This window comes from Trichosurus vulpecula, chromosome 7, assembly GCF_011100635.1.
Source record: "Trichosurus vulpecula isolate mTriVul1 chromosome 7, mTriVul1.pri, whole genome shotgun sequence".
Taxonomy (NCBI): Eukaryota; Metazoa; Chordata; class Mammalia; order Diprotodontia; family Phalangeridae; genus Trichosurus; species Trichosurus vulpecula.
Window position 1 is genome coordinate 225,833,904 of NC_050579.1, and position 16,690 is coordinate 225,850,593.

At 35.2% G+C, this 16,690-nt stretch overlaps 1 protein-coding gene across 1 annotated transcript in view; it reads right to left on the reverse strand.

Annotated features, from left to right (window-relative positions):
• Positions 1-16,690, reverse strand: part of TINAG (tubulointerstitial nephritis antigen) — a 202,887-nt gene that overhangs the window by 122,601 nt on the left and 63,596 nt on the right. Inside the window, exons 5-6 of the mRNA XM_036769096.1 lie at positions 6,726-6,849; positions 1,049-1,199 (exon numbers count right to left, since the gene is read on the reverse strand). Of these exons, the coding sequence (XP_036624991.1) occupies positions 1,049-1,199; positions 6,726-6,849 (275 nt within the window). The remainder of the gene's footprint in view (positions 1-1,048; positions 1,200-6,725; positions 6,850-16,690) is intronic.

The window sequence follows — 16,690 nt, forward strand, 5'->3', positions numbered from 1 at the left end:
AAACAAAGACATTCCTGATGTCCACAAATTCTATGACCCTCGTTCCCTCAACTAATGTCTATTTTCTGTGGATTCTCATGTATGTACATGTCATCTTCCCTGAAGTTTACTTAATTTTCATTTTTTGCCTTAGCAGGGTTCCTGGCATATAGTACGTGCATAATAAATGTCTTTGACTGACTAATGGTTTTCTATTTTATAAGTCTACAGAAGCTTATTAGTATGATGATATGCAATCAACATGTGTGGGTTATCACAAAAAACAGTATTTTTTAAGGCATGTCCAAATGGAATTTACTTAACTAGTCCAATAACTTTTGAAATACCTAAATGAAGCTGACCAGAATTTTTGTGGCATTTTCTTTTTAAAGATAAGGAATACTTACAGTCCTCTTAAGTCCTCAAGCCACTTAAAAATCTTTCTTTAGGTAAAAAAAAAGAATTACCATGACTTGGACTAGGAATGAATGCATTCTTCAAATGTTGTGATTATGTTACAGCAAAATGTTGATAGATACCAAAGGATAACAAAAAATTTCATATAATAAATCATTCATCATGTTAATTCAATCCAGTTAAATTCAATAAATATTTCCCTACACTGTCTTTCTACCACTGAGACAACATGGTGCACTTGAAAATACCCTAAACTTGGAATTAGGAGAGAACAGGGTCTAAATATTGTTCCAAGTGTTGATATGACAATGGGCAAGTCATTCAACCTCTCCTCTTCAGCTTTTTATTTGTATTTATCAGTAGAGAGATGTCTTCAGTACTCACCACATAGAGTTATTGTAAGGATTAGATGTGACAATATACTCAATGTGCTTTGCAAATAGTAAAGTGCTATGTAAAAGCTAACTATGATGATTCAATGTCTATGAAAAGTGCACCATTGCTCTAGGCAATGGGATAGATATAGAGTTTAAATAAGTTCCCCATCTTTGTAGATTTATACCCAATAATCAAATACATTATTTGATTGTTAATTCTAACTCTGAATAGTTCCCATAAGAAGGTTGTAAATACATTTTGGGCTGCTATTTACCCACGTTTTCTCAGGTACCACCAAGCTTTGTCAATGCTTCCTCCTTTGCATCCATGCGGATTCCTGACACAGCAAGAGATCAAATTCTGAGGGGATAGATTGTCTGTATAGCGACCATTGGACTGAATTGCTATTCGATCAGCTGCCACACCTGGTTGAAGGAAAGTATTGACTCGTGTTAAAACAGAACATTTTGATTCATATTTATAGTGCAAGATATCTTACCCACTATCTTTCCAAACTATTAAAATGTAACTAAATATGTCAATTTCCTTCAACTAGCAATAATATATTCCAGGTAGGACAGACCTCATACAAGATAGGTGTATTGACCTCAGATGGTATTTAAAGGCTGCTGAGAAGAGATATTCCACAGTGTACTTCAGTGACCTTTCACAGTATTTATCATTTCTTACTAACATATTAAGTTTTTCTGATGTGTTTGAAACCTATATCACCTTCTACTGCTGTCTGTAGACACAGAGATCATCCAGTCACTAAAATCCACATAAGAAGCCTTAAACACTCTATTAATCTATTACCTCACCTTCTTTTCCCTGTGCAAAATAATGCCATATGCTAGGTAGGTAGAGATAAATATAGTTATAGTGACATATTATATAAGATACATGTTATATATTGTACAGCAACATAACATAATAATAATGCTACATATAATTCTTGTGATTTTTTACAGAACCACACTAATAGTAAAGAAATATAAAAATTAGGTACCCCAATCAGGCCATATATAAATATATCTGAGATTTACAGCATCAACTGAAACTTGACAGGAAAAAGATCAAAAAAATGTCCTCATATATACCAAAATTTTCATAGCAGCACATTTTATGATAGCAAAAACCTTTAAACAAATGGGTTTCAGTTGATTGCAGAATGACTGAATAAACTGTGTTATGGAAATACAACAGAAAATAATTGTTCTTTAAGAAATTATTAATAGAAGGAATTCAGAGAAATATGAAAGAGATGTATAAACTGAATAGAGTGAAATCATCTGAAGGAAGGGAAAATGTGCAAACCTATGATGATGAAAATTAAAATTAACACTGAACATCATCTGATCTCCCATTAAATCTTAGTCCTAGGGTACTGATGATCATTCAGGCTATCTTCATCTAAGTAGAGCGGTGGGGTCTACAGGCACAGAATGTTACATACAATGAGAAGCAGCATTGGTATGTTGATTATGTCTCCTGAAACATTTTTCTTTGTTAGATGAATAAATTCAGGGAATGGCAAGGTGGAGGAAAGAGAGGGAATGGAGATAGTGCAGCATTCTACATAGAGTCCCGGACTTGGAGCTAGGAAGATCTGAGTTAAAATCTTCTCTCTAACACTGTGTGACCCAGGTGAGTCACTTGCTCTGAAACTCAGTTTCCTCACCTGTTTAATGATGGGTCCCAGCTCTAAATCTCTGACATTAAGAGTATATCAGGAATGACTATTTTTTTTAAAAGAGAAAAGATATAAATAAAATGCTTCCCTCCTCCAAAAAAAGAGAAAATTAGTATAAGGACCACTCTCAAATGATTCTTTTAGGATTAACTTTCACTTAGGATCATAGATTTAGAGCTTTTGATTCAGAAGGGACACTCAAGGTCATTTAGTACAATCCCTTCATTTTATAACTGAGAAAACTGAAGCCCAGAGAGGTTGTGGCTTTCTTAGGTTTACAAAGATAATGATAAGCAGCAGAGGTGGGGTTTGAACTGAGTTCTATATAAATATGTATGTAATTTTTTTTTTGCTAGACCATTCCTCTTTCTCTAACTGCTCTTTATTTACTCTGAGATTTGCCTTTTGTAACTTTCCTCTCTCATCCTCTCAATGGGGTAATAAATTTCTGTGGTCCAAAATTGCCTTTGTAGTCAGTCTCCTCAAAATGCTTATGTTAGAAGAATCTCCATTTAAAAAAAATTATACTACCTAAGCATGGTTTTTATAGTTCCTATCCTCATAAGCTCCTCAATTCTTTTCACTGGGATTTGTCTGAGGTAATGTAGGTATAAAACAGCATACAAAGTGCCACCATTATTCTTATATTCCAGTAGCTCCCCATTCAATTTAGAATCCAATTTTAAAGTACCTCATTTAAAGTACCTCATTGTCTTGAAAGTAAAAGGTTCGGTATAAGGGTTCGGAATCAACAAGGATTTTTTTTATGATTTAAAATTACTCTTTATTTGTTCTAAAAGTTAATATTTTCAGTGAAATGCAATTGAAGTATACAAGTTTTCTATTGTTGTTCTTTGCCCCCCAACCCAAAAAGGCCATATTTCTATAAAATATACTCCATCAGTTACCCAGATATTTCTAAATCTCAGGGAGTAATTAGCTCAAATTTACATGTAGCATTTAGAAAAAGATCAGAGAGCAGAAGAATGCCTCAATTCATTTGCAGTTGTTTTCATCTCCCCATTTTAAAAGCTTTATTGAGCTTTACCCATGGGGCGCATTTGCTTGTTATCTCTATTTATTAGTTGCTGTCTAAAAGTTTGCCCTATGCTGCTCGCTCATTCTTGCGAAAACCCTCACTGTTCAAGCTTCTGCCATTCAGACTGAGTTTGGTTTGTCTTTGTAACTAGTCACTTTCTTGCCATGTTTTCTGAAATCTCCCCTTTTGTCCTTCACTCCTCCATTTTCCTCAATCATTTTTTCTAATTTATTTTGACTATCGTTGAATTATTGAATTATCTAAATCTTTATGAAAAAACATTATATTTTGATTATAGCCTGATATCCTGCCTCAGACACTTGACTAGCTCCATGACCCTGGTCAAGTCACTTAATCTTTCTGTTCCTCAGCCTCCTCATCTGTAAAATGAAGATAATAATAAGATTTACCTCATGGAGTTATTATGAGAATTAAATAAGTTAAAATAGGTAGAGTGTTTTGCAAACCTTAAAGTGGCAAATAAATGCTAGATATGATTAATACTAGCTATAAATATAATGATCATATATACATATGATATAGTATTATAATATAACATAATATAATGCAAAAATAGTGTGGCATATTATGGATAGACAACTGGTCTTAGAACTGGAAGGCTCTGGGTTTGATTCCTGCCTCTGAAACCTACTGGCTGTGTGACTGATAAACTCACTTAACCTCTCAGTACTCAACTTACCTCTCTACAATTGTTATGTTGCAGAAACAATGTCAGTTTGCTTTGAAAGAGGGCATTTCCACATTTAAGAGTTCTCTATATCAATGAAATGGCAAATCTAGTACCTATCTACAAAGTAATGCAGTGTAATACAATGTAGTTTAAAGGTACTATATTAGGCACCTAACATATTCATGGAAATCATCTCAAGTAAAGATATCCATCTATCATCAAAAAGCATGGAAGGGAATAGAACACCAGGCAGAAAAAAATGTGATTAGAGAGAAGATAATGAAGGTAGGAAATGGTGCAGAACACAGGACAACAATTGGTTCTGTGAGACCATAGGCAAACAGGAGATGGTGTGAACATGATGTTCCCAACAAGTATCCCTGAAAGGGGACAGACAGGTATCAGAAATAATGATTGAATGGTATCAGAGACAAATATTTCTATTTTTACAACTTTGAAGAGCACAGTATTTCTTTTAGGACTAAGGCTTTTTTGCAAATCCAAAGGGTTACTAAAAAGTAACATGACTTTAAAAGCAGTCACTTGACAGTGAATAATTACGGTAATGTTGTCAATGCGCAAACCTCTCTTTGGGATTAGACTTGGCCTCTAAGGTTCTGTCCAGCTCTAAATCTATGATTCTAAGATTGTCTTTAGAGTTTGTAGGTCCATTCTTTGGTTATACTCAATTCTAATAAAGCTCATACTTTAAAGGTGACTTTATGTTTGGAAACAGCTAAAAGTCATATGGAAACAACACCAGCAAATCAGGTGGGTGGTCCAGTTAAGTAATATGATTTCTAGTAAAAAGAAAAAAAACTATGATGTAATTATAAAGAAATTAGATGTTTTTATTCATAACTTGTCAACTGATTGTTAAAAGGACAGCCAAAAAAAGAGCTCTGGAAACACTTTGAACAATAAATAGCAACATCTTGGGTAATATATTAGACTTGGATCTCCTTGGTAGTGAGGACCTTTTCTGCCTTTTTTTGTATCCTCAGAACTTAGCATAGTGCCTGGTAAATTCTAGGAAATTAATAAATGCTTTATAACTGACTTATTGACATGTCTAGTCTCTCAAAGAGACTTCTTAAAAGAATATGACAGCCAATGAATAAATTCTGGTATATTTCTTTTAATTTTTTTCTTAATCTAGTCATGCTGAATATATTTTCAAAACATTGTGTGTTTTAATATGAAAGAGGAAATACACATTTTCACAAGTCCATATTCAGCTATGAATTTATATTTCTCCATACTTCAAAATAACTTAATAATCATTTATTCAGTAAACACACACTTCCAGCAGTTCAGAAAGGAAGGTCTGAGTTCAGATCTGACCTCAGACATTTAATAGCTAAGTGACCCTGGAAAAGTCACTTATTTTCTCCATGTCTCAGTTTCCTTAACTGTAAAATAGCAATAATAGCAGCTACCTTCCAAATTGTTGTGAGGATCAAAGGAAATACTTGTGAAGTGCTTAGCACAGTGCCTGGAACATAGTAGGTGCTTAATAAATGCATGTTTCCTTTCTTTCTTTCCTTCCTTTCTACTCTGTGCCACGTACTGAGTAAGGAATACAAAGATACAGGTGAAATAGCCCCTAACATCAAAGAACTTATATTTTAGTGGGGAGATATGATTGATATACTATGTTCCCATATATGAATATAGGCATATATGGAATATATCAAAGGAAAAAATGCACAGTGCTTTGGCAAGTCATTTGGCAGAAAGGAGAGGAATCTCAGAATTCATAAAAGGCCATCTGAGGGAAATGGCACTTGAGCCAAGCCTTGAAAGGAATTAGGGGTTCTAAGAGATAAAGGGGAGGGAGATCATTCCAGATTTGGGGAACTTCTTCTGCAAAGACAAGGAGGTGGGAATTTCATGAACAGAGTATAGCAAGTAGGTCATTGAGTGTAGAGTGCACATCTAAGTTTAAAAATAAGCATTAAAATTTTGATAAAAATAAAATCTACCATGTGCTCTATTATGCTATGTGTAGAATTATTTTCCAAGCGTGAAGGTTTGATCAATTGCTCAATCAATCCACAGCATATATATGTGTGTGTGTGTGTGTGTGTGTGTGTGTGTGTGTATTATCTTTTGCCTCTCCAAAAAGAAAAAGAAAGTGAAGGGTAGGGTAGGAAATGCTCATTTGCTTAATTTATTTTTCCTTTAAAATTAAACTCAAAATGGGAATATCAATTTTAAGCATATAAATCTGATGGTTTACATTGAGCATGATGTCAAATTTTAAAGATATATCCATTATTTAATTTTAAAAAATAATATTAATTGCAATTATATTCTATTAAACATTGGCTGTAGTTGAATGGAAGATTAAGTGTCAGGGGACCTGAGTTTGCATTCAAAGTCTGCTACTAATTAACTATATCACTTGTCTCAGTCTCCATTTCACCATTTATAAAATAATATTGGACCAGATAATCTCTAAGGTCCTGTCTAGCTCTAAGGAATCTTGGGCATTACAGAGAAGAGAATTAGAAGAACAATATTACTTGCAGTGGAAAATGCCCAGGATGCAGCACAGTTTTTTTGATCCAGTGGGTCATGAGTCCATCCAGGCCACTTGTAGGAAGAGATAAAAAAGTCTGGAAGATCAATCTTTGAAGGCAAAGTGACCTAAAAAGAGAGAGAAAGAGAGAACCATCCATCACAAGATCATGTGATCATATATGTAGTTTGAAAGGACCTTAGAGTTCACCTATTCCAACTCCTGTATTTAATAATTGATTAGACTGAGACCTATAGTAAGTAGAAGAGTCAGGAGATGAAGCCTGATCTTGTACATCTATGCTAACCTCAGCAGAATTCAGCCTTTATATTCTAAGAGAGGCACAATCAAAGTGGGGCACCTAGGTGGCGCAATGGATAAAGTACCCCACCTGGAGTCAGAAAGACCTGAGTCCAAATCCAGCCCCTGGCACTTATTTAGCTATGTGACCCCTGGTGAGTCACTTAACCCTGTTTATCTTAGTTTCCTTATATGTAAAATGAGCTGGAGAAGGAAATGGCAAACCACTTCAGTAAATTTGCAAAGAAAAACCCAAAAGGGGTTACAAAGAGTTGGACATGATTGAACAACAGCAAAATAAGTATAGAACAAAAGAGAAATGGCCAGACAGAAGTTTCTGTATAAAACAACAAAAAAATTTCCATTTTAATGGGTGGTGGTTCAACAATAGTATTTCATTGCCAAGTAGAAATGATTAAAGGGTTTTGCTGTCATCTTATTTTGTTTTGGTTTGGTTTGGTTTGGTTCATTTTTGCCCCTGCCCTAGAAGGCTGCACATTTGGTAAAGTGATTGGCAATACCGTGTACAATAAGTTGGAGTAAACAAAGACTGTTAATGGTGAGGAGAGTTATGATGAATGATCGTGGTGATTAATGATTACAGATTATAGTCTAATAGCACTTTATGCTTCAAAACATTCACATAGCTCTACTGAACATGAATTTTTTTTGACAATTCAGGATTTTTGAATGGCATAGCTAAAAATATGACTTTATCAGGTGACACTTTTAAGGTGGAAGAAGTGGTAAGGAAAGCTAGCTAGCTAGCTAGATAGATAGATAGACAGATGGACAGGCAGACAGACAGACAGATAGATGGATGGATAGATAGATGAATATAGATCGTAACAGCAACTGCAGTGAATAGATGACTTTTTACAATATTATAAAGTGAAATGATAGGTAGAGTGATTATTGTGGGTTATTGCACAACAGCAATGCTTTTATCCCTCCTGATGTTTCTGTCATCCTGAGTCAGAGCTATGCTCATCAGAGAAGAAGATAACATAGTGTTATTTAAATCCATCCTCCACAGGAGCAAGTATTTTCAAGATCTAACAGTTTTTTTTTTCTTTTCTTGCCTCTAATCTGAGTCAGGAACAGGTTTCCTACATGGTAACCCAAGGATTGACAGTCTTGGAGCCCTAGGCAATATGCCAGTTTGATACTTTGAGGGCTGACAAATCAAGTACTTTAATAATTTGATTTACTCCCCTCAATTCTTATGCAATCCTATAGCATTTGATCCCTTGGGGAGGTTGTTAAGATATGTTGCTCCTGTCTGTTAAGTCCTTGAGGGAAAAAAGGATTTCTTGAGATGTGTGGTATCAATAGTATACTATAAAAGCCATAATGCCCTAGGATACTGTGTTCAAATTCATGACATAAGAGATCTAAAGCTGAAAGGGATCTCAGAAGTCAGTTAGTCCAAATGCCACATTTTACAAATGAGGAAATTGAGGTCTAGAAAATTTAAGTCACTTGTCCAAGATAATGCCAGTGGCACAATTAAACCCAGTCTTCTGACTCCAGAGCAAATGCTCTTTCTAATGCATTAAAAATTTCTCTTCATCTCTTAATTTAAACAGTATCCATTTATATGATCACCTCTACAAGATGGGAAATGAAGTGTTATAGATTTAAGTGAATGAGTTAATTAAAATAAAAACTCAAAAAGGTCTTTTTTATCTAAATTTTCTGGAGTGGTCCACCTTATGTATATTTCCAGAATGCAATGAGAAATATAGGGCAGATGAGATGTTTGTTTGTTTGTTTGCTTTAGCAGGAGGGGAGTTGAGTAGAAGTAAAATTGTTGCCATTTCTAAATTTTTGGAAAAATATACATAGACATTATGTACATATTGATATTATATATAATATATATTTATATTCTCTCTTTATATGTGTATGTCTATATATGTAGTACATATATGGATATGTGTATATATGTATATATGTGTGTGTGCACACAGGTGTGTGTGTATGCAGTGGCCTGATATTTTATATAAATATCGAAACAGATAAAATGTCAGGCTACTATTCAAGTCTCTTACAAAAATTACCTACGTCAAGTACATCTTGGATAACTGAGAGGAAGAAGATTTAGAATGAATATGTGTGTTTGAAAATGGATACCTGTATAACAACTCCTGGGCTTGAATTGCAGCAAAATAGAGAAGACATTTGTTTAAGAGAACATCTCCCTTGATGGTGAAAGGCAATAGACACTTGGATCTATGTACTTAGACTATGTCCACATGGATGATAGTTGAAAAGAAATAAATGATGTTTAGACTTTAGTCAAACTGGTCACCAAACCAGGGCAGGGGAGGGAGAAAGGGAGTGAATTTGGAACTCAAAGTTTTAAAAACAAATGTTAAAATTGTTTTTGCATGTAACTAGGGAAAATAAAATACTAAATCAATGTCGAAGAAAAACAAATAATAACCCTAGAAGGCAGGAGCTATTATTGTGCCCATGTTACCAATGAGGAAGCCAAAGCTGGAAGAAGTATGAGGATAGATAGATATGTGATAGACAGATAGAGAGATATAAATATATTAGATAGACAGAGACAATACATAAGTAGATGAGATAGAGGATAGATGATACATAGATACAGCATTTATTAAGCACCTCCTATGCGTAAGTGAACAGCTAGGTGGTACAGTGGATAGAGTGCCAGGTCTAGAATCAGGAAGACTGATCTTCCTGTGTCCAAACCTGGCCACAGACACTTACTAGCTCTGTGACCCTCTTTGCTTTAGTTTCCTCATCTGTAAAATGAGCTAGAGAAAGAAATGGCAAACTACTCCAGTATCTTTGCCAAGAAAACCCTAAAGGAATCAAAAATAACCAAAAACAAATGAACAATGACAAATGTCAAGGATACAAATCCAAACAAGAAGACAATACCTATTGTCAAGGACTTTCTGGTTTAATTGTGGAAGGCAGCACATAAAAGAAATCTGGAGATCAAGCAGTTGGGGAAGGGAGTCAATGAGGAGGAGATGAAGGAACAGGAGTGGTCTGGAGTGTTCAGTTATGAGTGAAATGAAGCATGACTGAGACCCCTACTGAAATAGTGATCTAGGAAGACAGTCACCAATCCACAGATCAGGACCTTAGAGTAGACATATCACCAGAGTGATAAAATTGTTGACAAGAAAGAAAAGTTGAAGCCCAAAGAGTTGAGATATGAGTAAAGGAAAGCATGACTAGATCCTCTCCTTAAAGAGTGATCATGGCAATGATTTACCAATTAGGAGAACAGGGCCTCCTCTAAGGCAGAAAATGTAGGGAGGGGATGGTGCTCAAGGCCCTCAGAGAGGTTAGATGACTTGCTAAGAGTCACACAGATAGTAACTAACATTGAATTTAAGCTTCAGTCTTCCAAAGACTCCAGGCCCAGTACTCTACTTACTATGCCATACTTTCAAATAAGTAGACGTTGTTGTTGTTTGTTGTTGTTATACCGCATTGAACAAATGTTTTGGTTGGGAAAAATCACCTTGTTATTGTGGATGTTGATCATAACCTCAGAAAGTTTGTAAAACCACATTCTTTAATAAATTTAATAAAAATAAATCACACGATCAGAGATTTAGATTTGGAATGGAATTTCATACTTATTCTGTATGTATTTGTTTTATACATACTATATATTACATGTTACTCTTTATGTTTGTGCATACACATATGGTCTGTTGTCTCCCAAATAGAATATAAAATCCTTGAGGGCAAGGATATTTTCTTTTCTTTTGGAGTGTGGGGGGCAGGCTGTATCCTGAGTGCCTTATATAATGTTTGCCACACAGTAGATACATAATAAATGCCTTTTGATGGGCAAATTGTTTGCCTGATTGACTGATCCAATCTGACCCCCTCATTTTCCATGTAAAGGAAGTAAAATTTCACTGCTCTCCCAAGGTCTTCAAAAGAAATACATGCCAGAACCAAAATTTAAAATCAATTTCTGATTTTAAATCAAGGGCTCTTTCTCACTAATAGGTTCAGGTTTTTTAAAATAGATTTCTATTTATATATTTTTGTTTTATATCACTGAGCTTTCCATTTGTATCTCTCCCCCTCCCCTTACCAGAGAGCCACCATTTGTTACAAAGAATTTTTTTAAACAACAAAAAAGAAAGAGTAAAGGATCAGCTAAAACTGATCAACACATCAAAAAATGCTAGTCATCTTAGATGCCTTAATTTTGTTAATTGAAGAAGATTTCAAGGAAAGACTTCAATTTCATATGAACATAATTATCTATTTTAAGTTTTCTAATTGTACCTATCCCTTGTTTGGTTAAGAATTATTCCTCATCCTTTGCTTTAAAAGGTAAATGATCTGTTTCTCTTCTTTTTTAATAATACGATCTTTAATATTCAGATTATGTACACATTTTGAACTTATTTTGGAATATGGCATAAGATGCTGATCTAAGCCCTGTTTCTGGGTTCAGACCTTTAAAATGATGCATATCAAAGCTACATAACCAAGGGCAGTTCATCATCTAAGAAGAATGTGAAGAATAATAAAGCCCCAAAAGGCTTGAACCTTGTAAAAAAAATACTAAGGAAAATAAAAAAGGCTTTATGAGGGAAATTTAGAGCAAAATATAAGGGGAATAAAGGCATAAGTGTACTATTTGGGGTAGGTGGTATCATGGTAACAGAAAGAGAATAAAAAGATAAGCCTCCTTTGCCTCCTTTGCTTCTATGCAACAGCTCAACCCCATCCCCCTGGAAATTTAGAATTCATTATTGACTTTGCCTAGCTCTGATAAGGTGAGGCTTCTTTGCCTTGTCTTCCTGGGGATTAGACCTCTATAATCAGGGGTACACTGGTAAATGTTTAACAACCAGGTGCCTAGGGAAAATAAGCACATGACACACATTTAAGTTTAATCTGTATTACCAACATTTTCTCTATCGCTTCAATCTAGAAAGTAAACAAAATAATAAATCAAGACCTGATTTGTAGTGTTCACTGACATCGGAGATGGAAGTGTTTTCATGGAAAATTTAACAATTAGTCTGTTTGAACTGCTTCAGCACACTTTTGCCATAACTTCCGGCAATGTCATCAACATTCACTGGAACGAGTACCCTCCTCCCCCTCACATCCCCACATTTTCAGTAAGGATGGTGAGGCAGAAGAGGGTACTCTCACTTTATATATTGTCTTCCCATATTAGAATGTAAGCTCTTTGAAAATGACAACAATCTTGCTTGCATGTATTTATCTCCCCAGGGCTTACTACATTATCTAGTACCAAATAGAGAGGACTTAATAAATGCATCATCTATCCATATTGGCTAATAAACTTAATGCCAATTTCTGCTCAAATCCTATAATAGATTATTAAAGGTCTGATCAGTGAGCACTTAGTGAGGAGGTGGTGATTTTGAATGTCATGCCATATTGATGTCATTTCTTTTCTGATAGGCTATTCAACTCATAGACCAGGAGGATGTGGTGGACCTAGGTGTAGTTATATTTCACCAATGTATTCAAAAACATCCTTCATACTATCCTTGTGAGTGAGACAGATATAGATTAGATGATAGCACATTAAAGTGATTTTGAGTCAGTGGAATAATTGACCCTGGGACTTGTGGAAGGAGAAAAAAGAGAAGAGACAGGTACAAAGATCTATCAATCAATAAATATTTGTTAAGAACCTACTATGTGGAGATAGGGAGCCAAGATAACTGAGTAAAGGCAGGGATACACCTGAGCTCTCCTCCAAACCCCTCCAAATACTTCTAAATAATGACTGTAAACAAATTCTAGAGTAATTGTGGCAGAACCCACAAAAAGACAAAATAAAACAATTTTCTAGCCCGAGACAACTTGGAAGGTCAGAAGGAAAGGCCTGTTGCACCAGGGTGAGAGAGGAGTGTAGTCCAGCACAGGTCATGCCAGAAAGAAATAATTCAAGTATCATGGAGCCACAGTCAGGATAACAAAAGATTAAGCAGTCTCTTCATTAAGGATTCAAAGGGCTGGAAGTACAATATTGCAGAGGGCAAAGGAGTTAGAATTACAATGAAGAATTCCCTACCTAACAAAACTGAGTATGATTTTTTTTCTTTTTACTGGAAAACTTTTTATTGTGTGTGGAGTGGGATAGATGGACACAGTTTAGATGATTCCAATTTTGTTGGCAACATCTAAAGCATCATAGTCTAGAGCAAGTCAGACATAGGCCTTCTTCTCTCCATCAGGCCAGGTGTTGACCTTGACCACATCGATATCACACAGCTTCTTTACTGCCTGCTTTATCTGATGCTTGTTGGCTTTGACGTGCACAATGAAGACTAGGGTGTTACTGTCCTCAATCTTCGTAGCAGACTCACTGATCAAGGGGAACTTAATGATGGCATAGTGATCCAGCTTGTTTCTCTGAGGGGCACTTTTCCAAAGGTATTTGGGCTGCCTTCGAAGTCTTAGTGTCTTGAGTCACCGAAAGGTGGGGCATGTTCAAATCTTCTTCTTTTTGTGGCTGTGGACACCCTTCAACACCACCTTCTTGGCCTTCAAGGCCTTGGACTTGGCCTCTGTTTGGGGGAGACAACGGCTTCCTTCTTTGCCTTCAGCGCCATCTTGGGGGAGAAGCAAAACTGAGTACAATCTTTAAGGGGCAAAGTGAATATTCAATGAAATAGAAGATTTTCAAGCACTCTTGATGAAAAGATCAGAACTAAATAGAAAAATTGACTTTCAAATACAAGACTCAAGAGAAGCATAAAAAGGTAAACAGGAAATGGAAATCATCAAGGACTTAATGAGGTTCCACTTCTACATGGGAAGATGATACTTGTAACTCATAAGAACTCTATCATTATTAGGACAGTTAGAAGGAGTAGACAGAAGGCACGGGTGTGAGTTAAATATGAAGGGATGATAATCTAAAAACTAAAATTGAGGAGTAAGAAAGGAAAGTACTGGGAGAAAGGGGGAGAGGTAAAATGGGGCAAATTACCTGACATAAAAGAGGCAATAAAAAGTTTTTACAGTGGAGGAGAAAAGAGAGGAGGAGAGGAAGAGTGAGTGAACCTTACTCTTATCAGAATTGGCTCCAAGAGGGAATAACATACACATTCAATTGAGTATGGAAATCTATCTTATCCTATGGGAAAGTAGGAGGGGAAGAGGATAAATGAAAGGCTGAGTGGAAATGGAAGAGAGGGCAGACTGAGGTAGGGGGTAGTCAGAGGTAAAACACTTTTGAGGTGGGACAGAGTGAAAGGAGAGAAAGAATAGAATAAACAGGGCTGAGGAAAATGAGATGGAGAGAAATACAGCTAGCAATAGTAACTATGAAAAAATTTTGAAGCAATTTTCTCAGATAAAGGCCTCATTTCTCAGGCATGGAGAGAACTAAATCAAATTTATAAAAATAAAGGCCATTCCCCAAGTGATAATTGATCAAAAGATATGAAAAGTTTTCAGAAGGAGTAAATGAAACTATCTATAGACATATGAAAAATGCTCTAACTTGGTATTGATTGGAGAAATGAAATTTAAAACAGTTCTGAGATACTACCTCATAACTATTAGATTGGCAAATAGAAAAGGAAAATGAGAAATTTCGGAGAGGATGTGGGAAAAAATGAGACATTAATGCATTGTTGGTGAAGTTGTGAACTGATTCAACCATTCTAATTTCCTCTTCATTAGAGGTGAGTTCATCCATTTCATTTTTGATAGTGGTAATTTGATTTTCTTCTCTCTTTTTTTAATCAAATTGACCAAAGGTTTATCAATTTTATTGTTTTTTTTTCATAAAACCAGCTCTTGGTTTTATTTATTAATTTAATAGTTTTCTTGATTTCAATTTTATTAATCTCTCCTTTGATTTTCACTGTTTCTAATTTGGTATTTAATTAGGGATTTTCAATTTTCTCTTTTTCTAGCTTTTTCAGTTGCATGCACAATTCATTGATCTCCTTTTTCACTATTTTATTCATGTAAGCATTTAGAGATATAAAACTTCCCCTAATAACTGCTTTTGCTGCATCCCATAAGTTTTGGTATGTTGTCTCATTATTGTCATTCTCTTGAATGAAGTTATTCATTGTTTCTATGATTTGTTCTTTGGCCCACTCATTCTTTAGAATTAGATTATTTATTTTCCAATTACTTTTTGCTTATTTTTCCAAATATCCCAAATAATTTTTATTGCATCATGATCTGAAAAGGATTCTTTGACTACTTCTGCCTTTCTGCAGTGGATGGTGAGGTCCTTATGCCCTAGTACATGGTCAATTTTTGAGTATGTGCCATGTACCTCTGAGAAAAATGTATATTCTTTTTTATCCCCATTCATTTTTCTCCATAGGTCTATCATATCTGCCTTTCCCAAAATTCTATTCACCTCCTTAACTTCTTTCTTGTTTATTTTAAGGTTAGAATTATCTACTTCAGAGAGAGGGAGGTTGAGGTCCTCCATTATTATGGTTTTGCTGTTTATTTCTTCCTTTAACTCCCTTAACCTCTCCTTTAAGAATTTACATGCTATACCACTTGGTGCATATATGTTAAATAATGATATTGCTTCATTGTTTATGGTGCCTTTTAGCAGGATGTAGTGTCCTTCTTTATCTCTTTTAATTAGATATACCTTTGCTTTTGCTTTGTCTGAGATTAGGATTGCTACCCCTGCTTTTTTTACTTTAGCTGAAGCACAAATATTCTACTCTAGCCTTTTACCTTTACCCTGTGTGTATCCCCTGTTTCAAATGTGTTTCTTGTAAACAGCATATTGAAGGATTATGGTTTTTAATCCGTTCTGCTATCCACTTCCATTTTATGGGAGAGTTCATCCCATTCACATTCACAGTTATCATTACTATCTGTGTCTTTTTCTCCATCCTATTCCCCCCCCCCACCGTTTATGCTTTTATTTCTCCCTTTTCTCTTCCACTTCTCAACAGAGTTTTGCTTTTGACTGCTGCCTTCCTCAGTTTACCCTCACTCTTGATTCCATTCTCTTATCTTAGCATTTTCCCCTTGCTACTTCTTCCCTCCATTATGACCACCCCCTCCCTTTTTACCCCTTTCCCCGCCTACTGCCTGTAGGACCAGTTAGATTTCTATACTTATCAGAGTATGTTATTCCCTTCTTGAACCAAATCCAATGAGAGTAAAGCTCAAATACTGCTCTTCTCCCTCCCTTCGTTTCCTCTACTACAATGTGTTTTTGTGTCTCTTTATGTGATGCAATTTACTCTTTTCTACTATCTCCTTTCCTCTTCTCCCAGAACCATCCCTTTATATCTCTTAATTATATTTTTTATCATTATATTGGTTATTTTATACTTATACCCACGGTCTATGAATATCCCTTTCAATTGTCATAGTAAGTATACTATTCACAAGATTGACATATATATATATGTATATATGTGTATGTATACATATGTATACATATATATGTATATGTATATACATATAAAACATATATAAAACAAAATAATCCTATATACAGATGTAACTAATTAGCCTTATTGATTAACTAGGGGTTTTTTCCCCTATTTACCTTTTTATGTCTCTCTTGAGTTTTGTATTTGGAGATCAAATATTTCATTGAGCTCTGACTTTTTTATCAGGAAGTTCTGGAATTCCCTTATTTCACTGAATGTCCATCTCCTTGCC